This window comes from Thecamonas trahens (genome assembly GCF_000142905.1).
Source record: "Thecamonas trahens ATCC 50062 unplaced genomic scaffold supercont1.6, whole genome shotgun sequence".
NCBI lineage: Eukaryota > Apusomonadida > Apusomonadidae > Thecamonas > Thecamonas trahens.
In genome coordinates this window covers 29,787-50,748 of record NW_013657674.1, presented here as the reverse complement: position 1 = coordinate 50,748, position 20,962 = coordinate 29,787, and the positions used below count along the sequence as shown (strand labels likewise).

The 20,962-nt window shown below is 63.8% G+C and overlaps 13 protein-coding genes across 14 annotated transcripts; 7 read left to right on the top strand and 6 right to left on the bottom strand.

Moving 5' to 3' along the window:
• Positions 1-43: 43 nt before the first annotated feature.
• On the top strand, positions 44-2,501 carry AMSG_01460 (stress protein; the record flags this gene model as incomplete). The annotated part of the gene is made up of 2 exons (XM_013906060.1): positions 44-2,406; positions 2,432-2,501. The coding sequence occupies 2 exons, from the start codon at positions 44-46 to the stop codon at positions 2,499-2,501; spliced, it is 2,433 nt and encodes an 810-aa protein (XP_013761514.1).
• AMSG_01459 (phosphomannose isomerase type I) lies at positions 2,271-3,983 on the bottom strand. Its single transcript, XM_013906059.1, has 2 exons — positions 3,944-3,983; positions 2,271-3,792 (listed from the first exon to the last, which is right to left on the bottom strand). Exons 1-2 carry the CDS (start codon positions 3,976-3,978, stop codon positions 2,604-2,606), a joined length of 1,224 nt encoding a protein of 407 aa, XP_013761513.1. The 5' UTR covers positions 3,979-3,983; the 3' UTR covers positions 2,271-2,603.
• Positions 3,984-4,543: 560 nt separating this feature from the next.
• AMSG_01458 (Acox1 protein) lies at positions 4,544-6,600 on the top strand (the record flags this gene model as incomplete). The annotated part of the gene is made up of 2 exons (XM_013906058.1): positions 4,544-6,208; positions 6,277-6,600. 2 exons carry the CDS (start codon positions 4,544-4,546, stop codon positions 6,598-6,600), a joined length of 1,989 nt encoding a protein of 662 aa, XP_013761512.1.
• Positions 6,601-6,608: 8 nt separating this feature from the next.
• AMSG_01457 (uncharacterized protein) lies at positions 6,609-7,745 on the bottom strand (the record flags this gene model as incomplete). Its single annotated transcript, XM_013906057.1, has 1 exon — positions 6,609-7,745. One exon carries the CDS (start codon positions 7,743-7,745, stop codon positions 6,609-6,611), a length of 1,137 nt encoding a protein of 378 aa, XP_013761511.1.
• Positions 7,746-8,655: 910 nt separating this feature from the next.
• On the top strand, positions 8,656-9,507 carry AMSG_01456 (uncharacterized protein). Its single transcript, XM_013906056.1, has 2 exons — positions 8,656-8,733; positions 8,848-9,507. Exons 1-2 carry the CDS (start codon positions 8,688-8,690, stop codon positions 9,285-9,287), a joined length of 486 nt encoding a protein of 161 aa, XP_013761510.1. The 5' UTR covers positions 8,656-8,687; the 3' UTR covers positions 9,288-9,507.
• On the bottom strand, positions 9,281-10,610 carry AMSG_01455 (the record flags this gene model as incomplete). Of its 2 annotated transcripts, XM_013906054.1 has the most annotated exons (3): positions 10,510-10,610; positions 9,445-10,330; positions 9,281-9,414 (listed from the first exon to the last, which is right to left on the bottom strand). In XM_013906054.1, exons 1-3 carry the CDS (start codon positions 10,599-10,601, stop codon positions 9,397-9,399), a joined length of 996 nt encoding a protein of 331 aa, XP_013761508.1. In that variant the 5' UTR covers positions 10,602-10,610. The 2 variants fall into 2 exon arrangements, with proteins under 2 accessions (XP_013761508.1, XP_013761509.1); XM_013906055.1 differs by having other exon boundaries at positions 9,397-10,330.
• An 81-nt stretch (positions 10,611-10,691) lies between these two features.
• AMSG_01454 (elongation factor Tu) lies at positions 10,692-12,307 on the bottom strand. Its single transcript, XM_013906053.1, has 2 exons — positions 12,219-12,307; positions 10,692-11,979 (listed from the first exon to the last, which is right to left on the bottom strand). Exons 1-2 carry the CDS (start codon positions 12,280-12,282, stop codon positions 10,730-10,732), a joined length of 1,314 nt encoding a protein of 437 aa, XP_013761507.1. The 5' UTR covers positions 12,283-12,307; the 3' UTR covers positions 10,692-10,729.
• A 394-nt stretch (positions 12,308-12,701) lies between these two features.
• On the top strand, positions 12,702-13,798 carry AMSG_01453 (60S ribosomal protein L10-B). The gene is made up of 2 exons (XM_013906052.1): positions 12,702-12,738; positions 13,102-13,798. The coding sequence occupies exons 1-2, from the start codon at positions 12,729-12,731 to the stop codon at positions 13,752-13,754; spliced, it is 663 nt and encodes a 220-aa protein (XP_013761506.1). The 5' UTR covers positions 12,702-12,728; the 3' UTR covers positions 13,755-13,798.
• Positions 13,799-13,978: 180 nt separating this feature from the next.
• Positions 13,979-15,358, top strand: AMSG_01452 (uncharacterized protein; the record flags this gene model as incomplete). The annotated part of the gene is made up of 1 exon (XM_013906051.1): positions 13,979-15,358. One exon carries the CDS (start codon positions 13,979-13,981, stop codon positions 15,299-15,301), a length of 1,323 nt encoding a protein of 440 aa, XP_013761505.1. The 3' UTR covers positions 15,302-15,358.
• Positions 15,308-16,494, bottom strand: AMSG_01451 (GPI transamidase component GPI16; the record flags this gene model as incomplete). Its single annotated transcript, XM_013906050.1, has 1 exon — positions 15,308-16,494. The coding sequence occupies exon 1, from the start codon at positions 16,478-16,480 to the stop codon at positions 15,308-15,310; it is 1,173 nt and encodes a 390-aa protein (XP_013761504.1). The 5' UTR covers positions 16,481-16,494.
• A 1,030-nt stretch (positions 16,495-17,524) lies between these two features.
• On the top strand, positions 17,525-19,470 carry AMSG_01450 (uncharacterized protein; the record flags this gene model as incomplete). Its single annotated transcript, XM_013906049.1, has 2 exons — positions 17,525-17,541; positions 17,592-19,470. 2 exons carry the CDS (start codon positions 17,525-17,527, stop codon positions 19,411-19,413), a joined length of 1,839 nt encoding a protein of 612 aa, XP_013761503.1. The 3' UTR covers positions 19,414-19,470.
• A 103-nt stretch (positions 19,471-19,573) lies between these two features.
• Positions 19,574-20,110, top strand: AMSG_01449 (endoribonuclease L-PSP). Its single transcript, XM_013906048.1, has one exon. It carries the CDS (start codon positions 19,598-19,600, stop codon positions 20,033-20,035), a length of 438 nt encoding a protein of 145 aa, XP_013761502.1. The 5' UTR covers positions 19,574-19,597; the 3' UTR covers positions 20,036-20,110.
• Positions 20,111-20,127: 17 nt separating this feature from the next.
• Positions 20,128-20,626, bottom strand: AMSG_01448 (uncharacterized protein; the record flags this gene model as incomplete). The annotated part of the gene is made up of 1 exon (XM_013906047.1): positions 20,128-20,626. The coding sequence occupies one exon, from the start codon at positions 20,624-20,626 to the stop codon at positions 20,189-20,191; it is 438 nt and encodes a 145-aa protein (XP_013761501.1). The 3' UTR covers positions 20,128-20,188.
• Between the last annotated feature and the right edge of the window lie 336 nt (positions 20,627-20,962).

Below are 20,962 nucleotides of genomic sequence, written 5' to 3'. Positions count from 1 at the left end.
TGAGACACACTTTTCGCGCCCTCGCACTGGGCGTGACACTACCATGGAGCATGAAGTGGGGAAGGACTTTTCCATGGGCCTGGCAAGGGGCTTGCAGACGGTGACTGTGGCCACCGGGTGGGAGTCTGCCGACGGAAGCCGGGTCGACCTCGACCTCGCTGCTTACCTCCTTGCACCTGACCACACGGTTGTTGAGCGTGTATACTTTGCCAAGCTGAGCTCTGATGCTGGGAATGGTGCTGTTGTGGCGTCTGGAGACAACGTGTCTGGCGATGGCGATGGTGATGATGAGTCCATTTCCGTCGATCTCCATGCTCTCGCCCTCGATGGCTCGACACACTCGGTTGTCTTTGTCCTCACCTCGTTCTCCGGACATGCCTTTGCCGACATCGATGAGGCATACGTTCGTCTGCTTGCTGGCGCCATCAACGACGATGAGGCAGCCGATGACCCGGAAGAGCTGGCTCGCATGACCCTTCGTGGCCACGCCCATGCGCCAGACACCACCTGCATGACCATGTGCCACCTGGTGTACCACAAGTCGGACGACGTCGACCATGCCGACGCTCCGGTATGGTACCTCCACACCCTCGGCATTCCGCTCTCGGCGTCGCAGAGTGATCTGGCTGGTGCGGTGGCGACGACGCTCGCGGCGATCGACCACGCCCACGTCATTGCCGACGCCAATGGAGGGCACGACGACAACGACGGCCGCGGCACCGATGAGCTGCAGGCCGATGTCGCAGCGCTCGAGTCCAAGACCAGTGCTGCTGCTGAGCGGCTCGCCATGCTCCGCGAGTCGCAGGCGGCAGACATTGCCGCCGCCGAGTCGGAGCTCGAGCAACTTTCGGCGCAAAAGTCTACGCTCGAGTCTGAGCTCGCGACGCTTGAGACTCAGCTCGAGGAGCTCAACAACGCCACTGCGACCGACGCTCTCACCGACGCCATTGATGCTGCTGAAGACGAAATTGACGCGCTTCGGGAGAAGATCGCTGCGGCGATGGCCGCTCGTGACCAGGCTGCGGCTAGCGGATCGGCCGCCGAGGCTGCGGCCAATGCCCGCGCTGCGCAGCTCCGTGAGGAGCGTGCCGCGCTCGCCGCCGAGCTTGCGGCGCTCGAAGCCGATGACGTCGCACTTGCCGCCGACTCGGTGGCGGCGGCCGAGGCGACTGCGGCGGCGGACGCGCTTGAAGCCGAGCTCGTGCAACTGCGCGCCAAAGTGGCGGAGGTCAAGACCGAGCGCGACGCCGCAGACTTGGCTGGAGAAGGTGCCACCATGTCCGAGCTGGACAAGCAAGCTGCGGCGCTTGCAGCCGAGCGCGACGCGCTCGCCGCCGAGGCTGAGGCGTTGGCAGCAGAGACCGCCCAGCTCCGTATCAAGCAGACCGAGCTGGAGGCGCAGCGCGGGGCTGTGGCGCGCGAGGCCGCGACCAACAACTCGCTGGCGGCTACGGTGGCTGCTGCGGCAGCAGACAACGCGGCGCTTCGTGATGCTGTGTCGGTGCTGGAGGCACAGCTGCGCGAAGCCGGCGGGCGGGCGACGTCGTCGAGCGACGCTGTTGCCGACGAGCTGGACATGCTCTCGAACGAAACGCTCGAGCTGCATCGGATGAAGCGTGCGCTGGAGGAGCAGCTGACCCGAATCACGACCCGCTCGGCACAGCTCTCCGAGTCGCAGAGGCTCGTCGCCTCGCACAAGGAGGGAAACGCTGCGTTGCGGAATCAAATCGCGGCGCTCGAGGCCGAGCTGGCGCCCAAGGAGGCCCAGCTCGCGGCGCTCGAGCACACCATCCACCTGCAGGCCCGGGTTGTGGCCGAGGAGCGCGAAGAGCTTCAGGCGGCGCTGCGGGCAAGTCACGCGACGGCCACCCACGTCCACACCCGGTACATGGATGCTGCGGCCGAGCAGGCGCGGGTGCTCCGCGACCGGCGGTCGCCATCGCCGCTCCCAGCGGCGGCGGAAGTACACGCTACCAGCGCGCCGCGGCCGCCGGTCCTCGATCACGTTGCGGCCGAGCTGGCGCTTGCGCAGCGGACATCGGCGTACTCAACGCGGCTACAGGGCGCGTTGGAGGCGCTGCTGGAAGCCACGGTGGCCGTCAGCGACGAGCCGGATGTGCTGCTTGACTCGCTCCCGACTCTCTTCCGTGGCATGGACACCGTGCTTGCCACGGTGGCTGGAACCACCAATGAGCTTCTCGCCCGCAATCGGGCAGACGAGGCGACGCGGGCGACGCTCGAGGCGACACTCGCGCAAGCGGCGCAAAACTTTGCTGATGCGCAGGCTACACTCGGCTACGCAGTCGACGCATCGCACGCGCTACAGGCCACCAACGCAGGCCTTGGTGGCACGCTTCCACCGGCCCCTCTCCCACCGCCGGTGTCGACGTGGGACGCGCGGCTGCCGTCGACGTCACCGGCGCACTCGGAGCGAGCGCACGCACTGTTTGCGTCGCCGTTGGCGGCGCCAACAACCCCGGCGGCCATTCACGCCCACATGAGCGGGGTGCACGCGCAGAGCGCGGCGCGGACTGTTTCCCCGGCCGCAGGAGTTCCGGGCCTCCTCTCGTCGCTCATTCAGTAGTTGCTGCAGCGCGGCACAGCTACTTGTCGAGCGTGCAGTACGCGCGGTAGGCGACAAGGCCTGGCGAGCCGTCGTCCAGCGTGAGTGTGAGGCTCGCGCCGGCGGAAATGAAGAAGACCGCGCCAGGGGTAAAGGCGGTGCAGGTCGAGTCCTTGGCCTCTCCGTCGACAACGAGCATAATGGACGGGCCGTCGACGGGCGGGATGGCGCCGGTCGGCGCGGCGGCGGTGAGCTCAAAGCGCGCAACGTCAAACTCGGGCACAGGAGTGGCGTACATGGCGACGCCCGGTGCAGCATCCAGCGGCGGGTTGAGCTGGTCGGTCGGCGTTCCCACCGCGTATGTCAGCATCTCAGTGAGGGTGTCGACGTCGCGGAGCTTGGGCGTGCAGCCAGCACGGACCACATTGTCCGACGCTGCCATGCACTCGACAATGTCACCCGAGAGGTACGCGTGCGGCTGGTTCGGTCCGAGGAAGACCGCCTGGCCTGGGGCGAGCTGGATGTAGTTAAGGAACAAAACGCAGAAGAGGCCGATGTCGCCCGGGTACTGGCCAGCCACCCGGTCAAGGAGCGCGCGCAGCGACGGGTCGAGCGCGCCGCTAGCTTCGAGTTCATCAAGACTGCCCATGAGGCTTGCCACTGTGTCCGCCACCCGCACCGGCTCGGCCTTCATCGCCGCCGAGAACAGCGGCTTGAGCGCGTCGTCGTCGCCGTCGGCGTAACGGCTCACCAGCGCGTCGTCGCCAACTAGAGCGCGGAGCGCAGCGACCGAGGTCATGAATTGGCGGATCTCAGCATGAACTCGGAAGCCACAGAGAACCTCGACATCAGTCAGCGCAATGGCCATCTCGGGCTTGTGGTTTGGGTCGCGGTATATGTCCGGAGCCCGTGCATGGAGCTTTGCCGCGAGCGCCTTGTCCGGATGGGCCTGAATAGAGAGCGCCTTGTTGACCGAGAGAACCTTGAACAGGAATGGGAGCTTGCCATCAAACTCTGCCGCCACCTCGGGCCCGAGATGGACATCAGGCGCAGCTGCGATGAGCTCTTCCAGCGAGCCGCCGGTAGTCAGCTGCGAAGGGCAAGCCACATGGGTGCCCATCCACAGCTCTGCATACGGCTCGGCATCGTCGATCTCCCCGCCCTGAGCAGCAACCAGCTCGGCCACCTTGGACGCCATTCCAATCTTTCCCCAGGCATACTGCCGAGACCTGTCCATGAGCATCGGCGGTGAGTGTGCAGTGTGTGTGTGCGGTGTGCCGACCGCGCGACAGGCGAGGTGACGGTGAGTGAGGGCATCGCCTCAGCTTGGGGAGTACAGCAGAGAGTGCAGCGGGATTGGGGGAAAGGGCATGGACGTACCCACAGGTGAGCTTGAATACGCCCGGATTGGCCATGGATGCCATACTATACAGAGTAGTGTGTATGTATGTGTATGTGTATGTATGTGTGTGTGTGTGTGTGTGTGTGTGTGTCTGGGGGGTTGCGTGGCGAGTCGTTGACTGCAGCGCGACATGGAACGAGGTCCCCCTTTCCCCTCGAGGGTGGGGGAGATGATGGGGTATGTTTTGGGCTTGATGGGGAGATGGGGAAAGGCTATGGAGATCAAATTACACCCGGATATACATGACTACATAAGCTATGTGCTAGTAGGTATGAGTTGAGAAGTAGTGGTGGGAGTAATGAAGGAGAGCCCATCAACTATTCTCTCTCCCCCCCCCTCCCGCTGCGCCTGCTGCGCCTGCTGCGCCTGCTGCGCGGGCTGTGGCTGCTGCGATTGCCATCCATAACCCACAACCAACCTTATCGATACCTCCCTTTCTTCTCTCCTCATACATGTCATGTTAGGGCTCCCCAGATCTCTGTCCCCACCCACCCACCCGTTCCACCCTCCCCGCATCATCGCCATCCCCGCAGGCAGTCTGCCACCTGTCACAGACTCCACTCTGAGACGACACCGGCATGGCAGCAGCAGCAGCAACAGCAGCAGGCGCAGGGAGCACGTGCGGGATTTTGGAAGCAGAGCGGAGGAAGGGAAGCTTCCCTGTGGCGGCTCTCACCGACTTGTTCAATGGCGGAGCTGAGGCAAGCGTCGAGCGCAAGGCTATACAGCAGCTGGCACTCGATGCAGAGCTGCGCAAGTATGATGCGGAGCGGATGATGATGTCCCGGGTGGATCGGTACAAGGCTGCGCTGGGCAGTGTTCGGAGAGTGGTACAGCTGGCAGAGATCCATGGCTTGGATGACAAGCAGAGAGCCTTGCTTCGGAACGAGGGCGTGCCCGACGCTCTGCCTACCGATCTGCATGACCTTGCCTTTGTGCCATTTCTGGCGGCGCAGGCGACTGAGGATCAGGCGGCGGCTTGGCTGGACGATGCCCGGGCGTATCGCATTCTGGGTTGCTACGCCCAGACCGAGCTCGCCCATGGCTCCAATGTGCGTGGCATCGAGACCCGCGCGGTGTTTGACCCTGACGCTGACGGGTTTATCCTCACCACACCGAGGAGCGAGGCCCGCAAGTGGTGGCCGGGCAACATGGCCAAGACGGCGACCCACGCCATTGTCATGGCGCGGCTAATTGTGGGCGAGACCGACCACGGAGTGCATCCTTTCCTGGTCCAGCTGCGCGACATGGAGAGCCACATGACGCTGCCGGGCATCGAGCTCGGCGACATCGGGTCCAAGCTCGGCATGAACGCCGTGGACAACGGGTACCTCTGCCTCCACGACGTCTTTATTCCGCGGTTCAACATGCTCGCCAAGTTTGCCTCGCTTGACGCAGACGGAAGCTACACCAAGCCCGCACATGCCAAGGTGGCATACGCCGGCATGATCTCTGTCCGTGCCTCGCTCATCAAGGGCGCCGGCGGGTTTCTCGCCCGCGCCGCCACCATTGCCGTCCGCTACGCGCTGCAGCGGCGGCAGTTCAACTACGCGCAGCCCAACTGCGCGCCCGAGGCCGAGACTCCCATCCTTGACTACACCATGCAGCAGTATCGTGTTCTCCCGCTTGTCGCCACGGCGTACGCGCTCAAGTTCACCGGACTGTGGATGGAGTCGCTCCACGATACGCTTGTGGCGCAGATGGCCGACGGCAACTTTGAGCTCCTCGCCGAGGTCCATGCCACAGCAGCAGGCCTCAAGTCGTTGACCACTTCGCTGGCCGGCGATGGGTGCGAGGCGCTGCGCAAGTCGGTTGGCGGCGTCGGCTTTCTCGTAGCCTCGGGCCTGCCCGATCTCTTCTCCGGCTACGTCGGCGTCGAGACCGCCGAGGGCGAGAACTTTCTGCTCACCCAGCAGACTGCCCGCGCTCTCCTCAAGGCGCTGCAGACTGCGGTCGGCGGCGGGGCACTGACTGGCTCGTCGGCGTACCTCGAGCGGTTTGCGGCCGTTACCGGCGGCGAGCGCTGGAGCCCGACTGACGGCGACGCCGTTGCCGATCTTGCTGCGCTGGTCACCGCCTATGAGCACCGCTCGCTAGCGCTGACCGTGGCGACCGCGCAGTCGCTGCAGGCCGCCATCGCGGGCGGCAAGCCGTACGTCGAGGCATGGATCGAGGCCCAGGTCGAAGCCTTCCGCATGTCGCGTGCGCATTCGTTTGTGGTGATTGTCCGTAACTTTGCGCAGGTTGTGACCGACGCCTCGGCCGCGGGCGCCCCTCTGCCCTTGTTGCTGTCCTCACCGCCCTCGCCCAGCTCTTTGCGCTCTATTGGATGGAGGTCCACGCCGGGGAGTTCCTCGACTCGGGCTTTGTCTCCGCGGAGCAAGTCGTATGGGTCCGTGCCGCGGTCCGCAAGCTGCTGGGGGTCCTGCGGCCCGACGCCGCCTCGCTTGTCGACGCCTTTGACTACCACGACTGTGCGCTCTCTTCGGCCATCGGGTGCTACAACGGGCGAGTCTACGAGCGGCTCATCGACACTACCCGGCACGATCCGATGAACGCGCCGCTCGACGACGACGAGCCGAGCCCCGGCTGGCGCGAGCACCTCAAGCCGCTGCTGCTCCGCTCACGGATGTGAACCGCAGCTTACAGCACGAGCCTGATTCCTTCTTCCGCCTCCCACACATTGGCATACCAGGTAAAGAGTGCCAGCGCCAGAGGCGGGTGCGGATGTGCGCCGTGGACCCGGACGGCGCCGGAAAAGAGTACCCACTCGTCAATCACCGCTGCGCCTACCGCATCGCCTACCGCAGCCAGCACGCTCGCCACTGCCGCTGAAATCGGCCGCGGGTGGTCCTCTGCCAACATACCTGTTCGCAGCGTGAATACAGGTAGGAGTCGGCTCGCCGCAGGCGCCAATCGCGACTCGGCTGCCTTGCGGACGGGCTCAGGTAGCGCGCCAAGCAGAGCATCCAGTACCTTGTTGAGTGGCCCGTCCACCACCAGTGATGCCACCTGAGCGCGCACGCTCTCCACAAGCGTGCGCGCGTCGGTGGCAAGTTCCTGCAGCGCTGCAAGGTTGGTCGCTTCGACAAGATCGTCGACAAAGGCCGGCAGCTGAGGATCAAGCGAGCCAAAGTGGCCCGACGTTATGTCCCAGTACATCGACGAGAAGGAGACGATGTCCGGCCCGTGACCCCCGGTGTGAAGGAAGAGAAGCGCCAGCGCAAGTGGAAGCTCGTCGTGGGCCGACATAGGCATCAGCGGGTTCTGCCACGAGGTCGAAGCGTGCCACGGCGGCGAGGCGTACGAGCCGGCGTGGACTATGGTGTGGAAGGCGAGCTTTCGCGACGCGCACATGCACGACGAGTGCGAGTAGCTTACCATATCAGCCCGATGCGCCTGCAGTGACTCGAGCGAGAGCTTGGCCTTTGTCTCAACGCCCAGCAGCTCTCTCAGCGAGAATCCTGGGGCATCCTTGACCAGCCAGCTCAGCTCGTCGTAGACAAACGAGTACTTCTCGCCGCCGCACGCGGAGCACATCTCTCTCATGATCGTCCGGTCGTGCGACGACGAGAGAAAAGCAACGTGCTTGGTTCGAGCCGAGCTCGACGCAGTTACGCTTCGGTGCGCGTTGGCGATTGCCGCTCCGAGCTCCGGATCGTACACAGCGTCTGCGCGATGGCCGGCCCACCTCCTCGCGGTTGCGGCCTCGACGATGTCGTACACATGATCGGCGCCGTGAAACACATCTGCCTTCTCCAGTGCCCTTCGCAGCAACATGGGAGCCACCGCATCCGCACTCGCACACTTTCCCCGGACAGCAACCGAGTCTGCAAGCGGTACAAGCCTCGGCGGGTCGCTTGCTAGGACAAAGCCTGGTCGTCTCCCCCACGATCTGGCAAGACAATCCCGGGCCGGCGATCGATGCCATACCTCCAGCAAGCGCTTGTCCAAACTCTGCGAGATGTTTGCAATCTGGCGAGCAAGCGCTTCCAGCTCATCATCATCAGTAGTTGTCGGGGTGATCGGGGTCGACGGCGATGGTGGCGATGGCGGTGGTGGAAGAGGGACAGGCAGAGGCGACAGAGGCGAGTGGTACGGCGCATGTGGACACGGAGCAGGAGCGTGGACGACTGAGGGTGCATAGAGAAGCCACCAAAAGAGTATGGCCGATGCCAAGAAGCCCATGGCGACGTTGCGGGAAGTGAGGGACGGCATCGCCAGCGAGAGTGAGGTGTGGTTGGCGATGAGAGGCGACGAGAGGCGAGCGGTGTGATCATTGGCTGTGATCCGGGGCGATTTGAGCACGATGGCGATAAAGTCGATGTATTTGTGTTTGTATGTTTGTATGTGTTTATGCGTGTGCGTGCGGATGGTGATCGAGCGTGGATGGCCGTGTCCCCCAGGTCAAGCGGCGAGTCTGTACCTGCCGCCGCGAGTTGACAGCGCAAGTGTCTGCCGTAAGACAGCGGTGTGCTACTGCTCGACACCTTAGTCACAGCTCTGGCTGTGTCATACATATCCGTATGAATCTGCCGCACCTCGATAGTTTGATCGCTGTGTCGTGCTGGCCGGTGCCTGCCATCGGCTGCTGTATGACGGCGGTGACTGGAGCGGCGACGGCGACACGCCACTCTCACCGCCTCGCACTCCTTCCTGGCCTTTACGATGGGCCGCAGCCGTGAGCGGGAGCGAGTGCGCAAGGCGGCAGAAGCTCGCCGGATGAACGAGATACACAAGAAGGATGCTGCGCGGAGACGGGAGGGTCGTACGTGGCAAAGTGGCGGCGTATGGGTGTGGTTGAGCATGCCGAGTGGCGAAGCGGGGGAGGGGGGGGAGCGACTCACCAGCGGTGCGCGTGGCGGTGTTTGGGCGATGATAGGGAGGCGACGTCGATCGCGAGAGCAATTGTATAAGCTCAAGCCATGGGTTATGTGCCCGGCGGTGGCTTACGCACTGTTTGTTGTTTGTATCTTGGCTGCATCACTGGCGGGCGTGTTGGATCCGACCTGGGTCGTAGTGGCGCTTGTCCTCGGCCTCGTTGTCTGTGTCTTTGTTCCCTGCTGCCTGTTCCGGCTGTGGTTCATCTGCAGATCACCCGAGGCGCGTATCCGCGAGTCGGTGGCTGGCAAGCGGAGTGGGCGTCATCCGGCGCTCCTTGCTACGTCTGCATCGAGTAAGGAGCGCGGCGGCATGAGGTCGGGCTCGGACTCCGACTCGGACTCGAGCTCAGATCCGGACTCGGGCTCGACCTTGGCGTCACGATCAGGCTCGGGCGACCGCTATGGCATCGAATCGTCCGAGTATGTGTCGGATGTCTGACGAGTAGCGATTCATTATTCAGAAGCCTGTCGGGTGACGGGGTACACAGCTTGCAGGAGCAGCCACAGCAAAGTCTGTGCTTCGGGGTCGATGAATCGGCGACGAGGAGCTAATCATCGTCGTTGGCCTTGTTCTTGGACTTTGACTTTGACTTGGCCTTGTTCTTGGACTTTGACTTGTCCTTCTTCTTCTTGGACTTCTTCTTGGACTTCTTCTTGGACTTCTTCTTGGACTTGGACTTGGACTTCTTCTTGGACTTGGACTTGGACTTGGACTTGGACTTGCCCTTGAGGTTCTTGGATCGCTTGGCATCGCCAGCCTCTGCGAGCGCGCGCTCGGCAGCGGCAAGCGCGGCGGCGGCGCCGCGTGCGGCGTGCGAGTTACGCTTGCGCTTGGCGCCTACAGTGACGTCGAGGGAAGCGCCAGTCTTGCGCAGGCGATCCTGCTCGGCCAGACGAGCCAGCTTGCCGACGCCGGCGCCTACACGGGCGCCCTTGGACAGAACGCGGCCCTCACAGGCGGTGAGGATCGAGTTGAGATCCATGACCTTAGGCAGGCTCGCATCGGCAGCGCTCGAGTCCGAGTCCGAGTCCGAGTCCGAGTCATCGTCTGTGGCCTTCTCTTTGGCAGCCTTGTCTGCAGCAGCAGCGGCGGCGGCGGCAGCAGCAGCCTCCTCTTTGGCAGCCTTCTCCTTGGCCATCATCATCTCCATGGAGAGCAGGACGGGCGAGCGGACAAACTTGCCGAGGTAAAGCTCTTGACTCCGGATGCGCTGAGCGGCCGAGTCGCGAGCAGCAAACGCCGCGAGACCCGAGCGCGGATCACTATCCTCCGAGTCCGAATCCGAGTCCGAGTCCGAGTCCGAATCGGCCGAGTTTGCGCCCGAGGTGATACGAGCCGCCGTCTTGTTGGCCAGGATCTCCCACCACCGATCACCAAAGGAGACCGGCTTGCGCTCAGCCCCGAGTCCCACACCATTCGCCCGCTTCCGCGTCTTGATCGCATCCTTACGGCCTTGCTTGTTCCGACCCAGCCCATCTCCGCTGTGGTCATAATGGTGATGAAGATGAAGATGATGAGATGATGTGAGTCTGGGGGGGGGTGATGGGGTGGTACGGCTCCCATCCATCCCATCGCATCCTCGGGTGGCAGGGCGGCGGGGGGGAGGGGAAGGGGGAAAGGTGTGTGTGTGTGTGTCGAGGGGGGGGGGGGGCATGCGTACCTCTCCCATCCGTATTTCTCAAGCTGCTTGGAGGCAAAGGTGTTGGTAAACGGTCTGTCCCGGAGGAAGGGCGCCACACCGGCGGTGGACATGGCAGGAGCGTCGAGTGGTGGCAAGCCGAGGAGACTCCGGCCGGGCAGCGGGCAACGGGACGGCGAGGGGCGGCCAGGCCAGGCTGGGGATTGGTGACGCACTTTTCATTCAACACTATGTAAGCTATCTAGGCGACGACCTTGGAGATGACGCCGGTGCCGACAGTACGGTTGGACTCGCGCATGGTGAAGCGGTCACCCTCCTGCATGGGGACGTCGGTGATGAGTTCGACCTTGAGCTTGGCCGAGTCGCCAGGCATGACCATCTCGGCGTCGACGACGTCAATGGTGCCGGTGACCGAAGCGGTGCGCATGAAGAACTGCGGGGCGTACTTGGAGACAAAGGGGGTGTGGCGGCCGCCCTCAGACTTCTCGAGGACGTAGACCTCGGCCTCAAACTCCTTGTAGGCCTTGAATGCGCCCGGGGCGCAGAGGACCTGACCGCGGCGGATCTCGTCGCGCTTGACACCACGGAGGAGGGCGCCAAGGTTGTCGCCGGCACGAGCCTCGTCGAGCTGCTTGTGGAACATCTCAATGCCGGTGCAAACGGTCTTCGACTTGGAGCCAAGGCCCAGGATTTCCACGTCCTCGCCCTTGGCCAGCACGCCCTGTTCGACGCGGCCGGTGACGACGGTTCCACGCCCAGCGATCGAGTGCACGTCCTCGATGGGCATGAGGAACGGCTTGTCGACGTCGCGCTTCGGCTCACTGATGCTGGCGTCGACAATGTCGAGCAGCTTGAGCACCGAGTCGCGGCCGTTCTCCGGGTCCTTGTCCTCGAGCGCCATGAGGGCCGAGCCAAAGACAAAAGGCACCTCGTCGCCGTCGTAGCCGAACGAGGTGAGGAGCTCACGGAGCTCCATCTCGACAAGCTCGAGCATCTCGGGGTCGTCGACCTGGTCAACCTTGTTGACGTACACCACAAGGTCCTGGATGCCGACCTGGCGGGCGAGGAGGACGTGCTCGCGGGTCTGCGGCATCTGGCCGTCGGTGCCCGAGACAACGAGGATAGCACCGTCCATGGTCGACGCGCCGGTGATCATGTTCTTGACAAAGTCCTGGTGACCCGGGCAGTCAACGTGCGAGTAGTGGCGGTTGTCGGTCTCGTACTCGACGTGGGCGGTCGAGATGGTGATACCGCGCTTGCGCTCCTCGGGAGCACGGTCGATGTTCGAGTAGTCAACGTACTGCGCGCCGCCCTTCTCCGCCAGCACCTTGGTGATCGCCGCCGTCAGCGACGTCTTGCCGTGGTCCACATGCCCGATCGTCCCGATGTTGACGTGCGGCTTGTCACGGACAAACTCGGCGTAGCCGCGGGTGAAGGCAGCCCCAGCAGCCGGGAGCTTCACCAGACCACCCATCCGGGTCTGCGCCGCCACTGTGCATCCATCGTTTCTCCTGCTCGGTGAGTCATCGCCTCCGTCTCCTCGCCCTACACGCTGTCGTGCTCCCTCCTCCCGGCTCCTCCCGCTCCTTGCCGCCAGATGCGAGATGGGATGGCTCGCTGCGCAACAGAGCCGGGCGAAGCGATGATGCGACGGTCTGCCTCAAGCCAGAGCACGGCAATGCGGCAGAGTGTGGGAAGTCGTGGAAGGGGAGACGTAGAATGTGGCGTACGTGCGGCAGACGAGGCCTGGGCAAGCGCCGTCACAAGCGGAGAGCGAGCGAGAGACCGAAACATGACGCGTTGGTTCGCGAGAGAGGTGACCGAGTGGGAGGGAGGGGCGTTGCTGCTGGCCAATAATCTTGAGTTACTTATGAGTAGCCGATCATCAACCAAAGTATGGTGAATCGATGGGGATGTGGAAGAGCATCCGTTTGGTGTGATTGTTGATGAGTCGCAGGCGGTGGCAAGGTGGCGGGATGGGGAGGAGGAAGAGGCAAGGCAGGGGAGGGGGCGGTAGTGTGGCTGGGCGGCGGGTGAGTTCGATTGTTCATTGTGATGTTTCGTTCGATCTTGTTTTGATCACGTTCGATCTCGTTCGTTCCCGTTTGCTCATTTCGATCGTTCGCTCGTTCGTTCGTTGGTTCGTTCGTTCGTTCGTTCGTTCGTTGGCTGGCATGACAAGTGGCGAAAGTGTTGGGGACAAAGAGAGTGAGTTTGGTACAACTCGTCTTCATTTCAACATGGGTCGTCGTACGTTCATTTTGTGGGAGCTTGTTGGCGAGACTCGCCCGGCAAGGAGATGGCAAAAAGAGGGGGGAAGCGACAGGGAGAGGCACATGGCGAGGGCATTTCACCGCTGTGGACATTGAGCATGACCATGGGCATGTGATGTGGTGGTGGTAGTGACATTGGAGGCGGAGTGTGGAAGGTGGTGTTCCGCGCGTGCGGGAAGGTCGCCGAGATGACGCCACCAGTTTTTGTTTGATGGTGATCCTCAGCAGGAAAGGGGGGGGTCAAAGAAGGGCAAGGGGATGACGGGACCAGGACTCACCTTGCTGGGATACGGACACGTGTTGTGTGTATGTGTTGTGTGGTGGACTGGTTTTGTTGTAGGTCCCGCTCGCTGCTACCGCTACTGCAAGAACAAGCCGTACATCAAGTCGCGGTACTGCCGTGGTGTCCCCGATGCCAAGATCCGGATTTATGACATGGGCAACAAGGCCGCGTCGATCGACCAGTTCCCGCTCTGCGTCCACCTTGTCTCGAACGAGTACGAGCAGCTGTCGTCGGAGGCCCTTGAGGCCGGCCGCATTGCTGCCAACAAGTACATGGTCGTGAACTGCGGTAAGGATGCGTTCCACCTCCGCGTCCGGTGCCACCCGTACCACATCCTGCGCATCAACAAGATGCTTTCGTGCGCTGGTGCCGATCGTCTCCAGACCGGTATGCGCCACGCCTTCGGCAAGCCGCAGGGTCTCGTCGCCCGTGTCAACATTGGCCAGCACATTCTGTCCATGCGCACGTACGAGAAGAACCTCTACCACGCCCTCCAGGCCATGCGCCGGTCCAAGTACAAGTTCCCGGGCCAGCAGCTGATCAAGGTCTCGCGCCGTTGGGGTTTCACCCAGCTCGACAAGGCTGACTACCTTGCCCGCCGCGACGACGGTGACGTGGTCCACGACGGTGCCTACCTCAAGCTTCTCAACAAGCGTGGCCCGCTCGCGCCCAAGCTTAACCGCATCATCAAGCGCGCCACCGGCCAGTAATCGACACCCTCTATGGGAGCTGATCTTAAAGCTTTGCGTTTGTGGCCACTGTGTGTGAGGAATAGAGTGTTTGCCGTCGTCGCCCGTCGCCGGCGCTGGCCTTGTCCGGCCACCCCTTTCCAACGGTTTGCGGGAGAGGCAGTCATACCCAACTGCCGGTGACCAACAGTAACAGCATGGGTGGATCAGTTTCTGTTGAGGCGGACGTACGGGAGCTGCGCAGCATGGCAAGCAAGGCGCACATTCACCAAAAGAGCCTGGGGTGGATGCGGGACGCCCTGTTTGCGGCGGTTGTGCACGGAAGCGGCGAGCTGGGGCTGGAAGTGACCGGTGCGACGCGGTCGGTCGGCGTCAGCCGTAGCATGTTCAAGAATGCGGCCAAGAGCGCCGGGATCAGCCATCGTGACTACGTGTCGGATCTGATGAACCAGTTTGACTTTCTCGCCCGCGGCAAGCGGATGAACTACCGCGACTTTGCGGTCTACGCCGTCCTACTCTCGCATCCGCTCTCTGATCTTGATCAGACTCTCACCGAGCTCTTCGCGCTGTTCAAGGCCGAGCCAGCGGCATCGACAGCAAAGCGGTCGTGGCTGCCGTTTGGCAGCTCGTCGAGCTCAGAGTCCAGCAGCGGCTCGGCGAGCGGGTCGAGCGGGTCGGAGCCTTCGCTGGCCGAGGGCACCGCGGTGCTGGACGCTCGGCAGGTCGGCCTCTCTGCTCACCAGGTGGCCAAGCTCATCGCCGAGGTCACAGCGTGCGTCCGGCGGGTCTGCTTTGCCGCGCCCGGCATGCGGACCGACAAGCACCCGCGGACCTTTGCTATCACCGCCAAGAACAACCGCCGGCTGTGGCGGTTCGCGGAGCGGACGACGGCGGCAGTCATGGCGCTTGCCGAGAACCAGGCCAAGCCGATGTACTCGCCGTCAGGCGAGCCGCTCCTCGCCCTGCATCATCTTGAGCCCATCGTCCGCCAGCGTGACGAGCTCTTTGCTGTCTTTGAGATGTTTGCTGACTACCACGACGCCCTGCCACCGGCCACGGGCAAGCCGCCGCGGGCCATCCGGTCGCTCAAGGCACGGCGCGGCTCACGCGGAAGCGGAAGCAGAAGCGGAAGCGGGAGTGGAGACGACAGCGATAGCGCGAGCTCGAGTGGGAGTTCAAGCTCTGGCGGTGGTGGCAAGAGCAAGGGCAACGGTAAGGGCAAGGGTAAGGGCAAGGATAAGGGGAAGGGCAAGGGTAAGGGCAAGGGCAAGGGCAAGGGCAAGGGCAAGGGCAAGGGCAAGGGCAAGGGCAAGGAATCGAAGAAGGGCAAGGGCAAGGGCAAGGGTAAGGGATCAAAGAAGGGCAAGGACAAGGGCAAGGGATCGAAGAAGGGTAAGGACAAGGACAAGGGTAAGGGGAAGGGCAAGGGCAAGGACAAGGACAAGTACAAGGACAAGGGCAAGGGCAAGGGAAAGGGCAAGAGCAAGGGCAAGGGCAAGGACAAGAGCAAGAGCAAGGGCAAGGGCAAGGGCAAGGGCAAGGGCAAGGGCAAGCGCTCCCGCAAGTAAAACCGTTCATTCTGCTCCATCGTCGTCGCCCTGGTCGTCGGCAGCAGGCGTCGGCTTGCGGAGCAACGAGTTGAACATCGAGCCAAAGAAGAGCGCCATCACCGTGCACGTCAGCGTGATCACGTTGTACGGCATCGAAAAGTCCGGCGTGACAACATGGAGCAGGACTGACGGCGTGTAGACAACAAGCTCGCCGGTCTCGTCACTGCCGTCGCGAACAGCACGCAGCACTCCAGACGCGAGATCAAAGCCGCGGTGCGCGTCCGGCGGATACTTGTTGAGGTGCAGGAACTCCTTGTCAAACTCGTACGACCAGCAGAGCTCGCCGTCGCCGGCAACTTCGATCGCAAGCTCGAAATGGTGCGGTGCAGAGCCGAGCCGCCCGTGCTGCCGACGCAGCACGCGCAGCGTCCCGTCGCCGGTCCACGTCAGCGTGTGAAAGTACGCCACAATGTACGCCGGAAACACGTCCTCAAACTTGCCGCGGACCGTGCCGCGGCCGCTGTTCACCACACACGTGTGCATGCCGCCCGGGCCGCCGCCCGACCCGCTCACGTGCCGGTCGAGGCTCACCCCGCCTGCTGCAGACGGCAGCGGCGTCAGCGCAGGCGCCAGCGGCGGTGAGACTGTCGCAACCACACGCACATTCTGAGCGCTCTCCAGCTCGTAGACCGCATCAACACGCATCCCGTCGCCAGTCGCACGCCTTTGGCTCGGCGCAGGCTCGAGCGTCGTCGCGTCGGCCACCTGCGCGTCCAGCTCGAGCACAACCATCGAGCGGTCCGCCAGCGGCGAGCCGCGCATACCGCCTGGACCCGCCTCGCGGCCCACAAGCAGATCTGGGAGCGCAAAGTTCGCCAACGGCATGACCCGCCCGGTTCCGAGCCCCTCCGGCGTGTGCACAAGCGTGAGGTCCAGGACAAGCGTGCCCGGCGCCCGGAACCGCACAAACTGCGCAAAGTACTTGACGTTGAACACCCGCAGCGGTTTGATCAGACTCGCCAGGCCGACAGACCGCCCCGGAATGAGCTTGAGCCATGGTGTCAGGTTCTCGGTGCAAACCGACTCGGAGGCGAGCGAGCCACGGCGGAGCTCCTGCGCCGCAACCGCGACCACCGCAGTCTCATCGGCGCCTACAAGCTCAAACGAGGCGCAGAACAAGCCGGCCACATCCGCCATGATCTGCGACCATGCATGCCCGTCAGGAGCATGCGATCCATGAGGCCCAGCCACAGCCACAGCCACAGCGCCGCCAATGGGAGCCGGCAGAAACGGAGCACCCCAGCGATCGCCATTCCAAGTATTCCTCGCCAGAGACAGGTCCATCCACGTCACGTTGTGTTCCACCAAGAGCTCGATCAAGTTCTTTGGCATCATCCCTACATGTCCAGAGCAAGCAGCCCCCTCGCAAGCCTCGCTTGCCTCGAGTCTGAAGGTCAGATGACTGGCAAGCGCAGCATCGCCCAGCGGACGCACACGTAGCTCTTCCACAAACGAAACCTCTTGCCCACCAGCACCCACACCGTCACCACCAGCAGCACTGTCACCACCAGCAGCACCAGCAGCACCAGCAGCAGTCGAGACCACGACCAGGACGACGACCAAGACCAGAACCACCAGCCCGCCACTATACATGGTATACTTGATTCGCCTCACGCGTACGCTCGCTCTCGCCACTCTTGCGACAAGTGGTGTCTCCCCCGTCTCGGCCTCCGTCCCCGTCTTGGTCCCCCGCCACCGCCCGTCTGTCATCGCCAGCCCGATGGGATGCAGCAGTGCTCTCCCCCGAGCAACAATTGGGTGATATGAGACTGATGGGCGTGGTAGCGGCATCGAGCAAGTCATTAACAGATATAATCGTTGGTCGGTGGAAGGGGGGGGAGGGGGGGGGCAGGGGGCGGGCAGGGAGCAGACGGACCGAGTGCCACTGACAGAGAGAGAGAGAGAGAGGGGGGGGGCTGACAAGCGACCACAGGGTGGGGACCCACGTCTCTACACCTCAGGTAGCATAGTAGAGCATGTCTTCTCCTGGGGTTGAGGAAGGGAGTGGGTCTGCTGCTGACGGTGGTGTTGGTGTTGGTGTTGGTGTTGGTGTTGGTGGGGCTGGTGCTGGTGCTGGTGCTGGTGGTAATGGTGGTGGTGCCGTTGGTCAAACGGGTGACCGTCTTGCCCGACCTGGTCCTCATTCTGATGAGCTTGGTGGTTCGGATGTTGTTGTTGCGGATGGGTTCGGTGATCTCGTGGAAGACTCGGGTGCGGCTGGTGCGGTGGGAGATGGGGGGAGTGACAGTGGCCGTGCTGGTGCTGGTGCTGCTGCTGGTGCTGGTGCTGGTGCTGGTGCTGGTGCTGCTGCTGCTGGTGCTGCTCCTGATGATGATGGTCGCGCTGCTCCACCGCTACTGCCTGTCCGTGACAGCGCCGCCGGTGGTGCTCTTCAGGTCAAGGATGCTGCAAGTTGCCATCGTGGGGTGCACGTGCCGGACGTAGAGAGCGATGTGGATGCTAATGTGGCGAGCGGCGGCGATGACGGCAATGCTTCGGATGCTGCGGCGGCGGACGTTGTGGCCCGGCCTGTCGCCGACGCAGCAACTCCTGCTGCGCGCCCCAGGGCGTGGATTCTGGTTGTGGGCGGTGGCGAGGAGGGCGGACGGCAAGGCGGCGGTGGCGAGGGCTCGGACGCGCTGTCAGAGTTTGAGCACCTTTTGCAGTATGTGTATCCGCGCGGTGGGGCGATGAGCGAGTCGCTGGAGAAGATGCAAGGCCTGTTTGTGGCGTGCGTCGACATGATGCGGTCGCTGCTCAACGACGAGACGAGCTGTGTGGAGATGAGCTTTGACAACGTGGGCTACACGCTCTGCTTTGGCGCGCCTGGGGCGCTGAGCGAGACTCGGCTTGTTGCGGTGGGCGATACGCAGGCGCTCGGGCCGGCAGCAGCAGTCCTGACCGGGTGGCTGGACCAGGTCTCTGCCTGCGTCGAGAGTACCTTTGGCTCGCTGGCGGCAGCGGTGCGCAGCGCCGAGACCGAGCAGCTCGACGCGTTCTTTGGCGGGGCGGTGAAGGCGGCGTTTGGCGGAGGCGAGGCAGTGCCAGCGGCGGTTCTTGCTGCGGGCGCCGGGTGGCATGCACGGACTGCGCTCTCGCCAGACGTGACAGCGATTGTCTCGCAGACGCTGACTGCGCTCGAGGCAGCACCGCGCGAGGTTGCGGCGGTGCTTGCTGGATCGCTGTTCTGCGACGGGCGTGTGGTGGTCACCCACCTCGAGCCGCGGCTGGCGCAGGTGGTGGACACGCTCGTCGGCATTCTCGGCTTGGCCTCACTTGGCGAGCATGGCGCGCTGCAGCAAGATCTCGTCGAGCCGCACGGCACACTGATCGTTGTCCGCTCTGGGCGGCTGGCGGTGGCGCTGGTCGGGCGGACCGCGTCGGGCCCGCTGCCGGACGCCGAAGCTGCCGCCGTCGTTGCCGAGATGGCGGATGCACTCGACGCGCTCGTGGCTCCGGGCTCGTTTCCAGGCAACGCCGGTCAGCTTTCGGTAGCAGACCGGCTTGTGGGCGAGCTGGCCGGGAACCTCGGACCCGCGGGGAGTGCGAGCGTGCTCGACTCGCTGCGGGTGGAGCGAAAGGCCGGCAAGTATGACCGATTTCGCAAAAAGGGTCCGTCGCCGGCAGCAACATACGCAGCAAGCGGTAACGGGACGTACTTTGTGCGGGCAGTGACGTACGGGCAAGTCCGCGGCTCAGTGATTGCCACGCCGCCGGCTGCTCGGACCGGCAGCGACGACGCCGCCGCCCTCGGCGCAGTGCTCGACACCCACCTTGCGACCGTTGACGCTGCGCTCTCGGCCGCCTTTGCACAAGTTCAGACCAAGATTGTCGCAGCCCGCGATGCCGCGCCGCCACCGGCCGGCCTCGAGCACCAGCCTGCGTACAAGGTCCACGCCCCGAGCGAGGTCCGCATCTTGCTGCAGATCCCGACCGCCGGCACCCCGTCGCTCCGATCGGATCTCTGGGTCGCCGGGCGGAGCGTAGGCCCCGACGTCGTGATTGTCGCCTATCCGGACGGCACGCCGGCGCCGCTCATTGAGCACGCGTTCATGGCACGGGCGCTCTAACCCCGTCCGCCCTCCTCCGCTCTGCGCTGACGCGCTTTAAAAACCGTCCGCCGACCGGCCGCTGCACGCCATGTGACCGACTGAGCAAGAGCTGGCGGTGCTGGTCACGGGCAGCGGCAGCGGCAGAGACAGTCAAAGTGGAAGACATACTTGACTTGCACTACGCTTGTACTTGACCTTGACTATGTTCCGTGCTGCAGGAGCTGTTGCTGGAGTCTGCCGTGTGGCGTCCACCGGCGTGCGGAGCAAGACGACGATTGTGGCCGAGGGTGCGCCTGCTGCTATCGGGCCGTACTCGCATGCGGTGACGAGCGGAAAGATGGTGTACACCTCCGGCTCGCTTGGTGTGTCGGCCGAGGGCGAGCTGGCTGATGGGGTCCAGGCCCAGACGCAGCTGGCGCTGGAGAACCTCGGCGCTGTGCTCAAGGCTGCGGGTGCCAACCACGGCTCGGTCGTCAAGACCCTTGTCCTCCTCGAGACCATGGACGACTTCCCGGCCGTCAACGAGGTCTACGCCCAGTTCTTCCCGGAGAACCCGCCGGCTCGCTCGTGCTTTGCCGTCAAGGCCCTGCCGCTCGGCGCCAAGGTCGAGATCGAGGCTGTTGCCGAGATCGTCGAGTAGGCGGAGCTGCTCTGCACCGCCACCGCCACCCCCACACTGCGCAGGGTAGAGGCATGATAAATGGCAGCGCTGCGCAGTGATAGCGTGATGACCCATCAGTTTCGGGGTTTAGAGCAGACGGCGGGAAGGAGAGGAGGGAAAGATTGGCACGGCTCATGCCAGAGCAGCAGCCGGCGGCGGGTTGGACTTGAGCGAGATGTAGAGCGAGCGCATGCGCGAGACATCGGACGAGGCCTTGCGCGAAAAGTCGACGAGGTCGTTGACGCGGACCCACTCCTCACCGGGCTGGACGGTGTTCTCGCGGTTCTCGCGGCCGGCCTCCTCGGCGTCGCGGTTGGCCTTGGCGGTCCCGCCGATGACCTTTGTGCGCTCGGCAACAAACTCTGCGAGCTCCTCCTTGGCGCGAGCCGCGTTTGCGGTCTTGGTCGCCTTGGCCTCTGCCTCGAGGCTGGAAATGAGCTGCGCACGCTCCGCCTTCCACTCCTTCAGCGGAGCCGGCTCGTCGTCACCGATGCCGTTGCTCGACGAAGCCGCGGCCATGAACGGCGAGCTAGCCGGCGCAGCATCCGCCGACGCACCACCGCCAAACATGGACGAGAGATCAGGCGTGGTTGCCGCCGCAGTCGGCGTGCCAGCGTCCGAGCCGAAGACCGGGGCGTCCGCGCTTGCTGGAGAGGCAGTCGGAGCGGCAGCCGGAGCGGCAGCCGGAGCGGCAAAAGCATCCAGAACAGCAGACGACGACTCGGGGGCCGGCGAATCAGCAGGAGTTTCAGCAGCCGGGGTACCCGAGCCCGAGTTGGCGTCTTGATGACATGTGAACACAGTTGTGATGAGTGTGGGTAGCGTGGCGAAGAAGGCGACGAAGAAGGGAGCGAGAGAGAATTTTTGGCAGGCGGCGGGGGGGAGGGCGGGGGGGGGGGGGGGGGG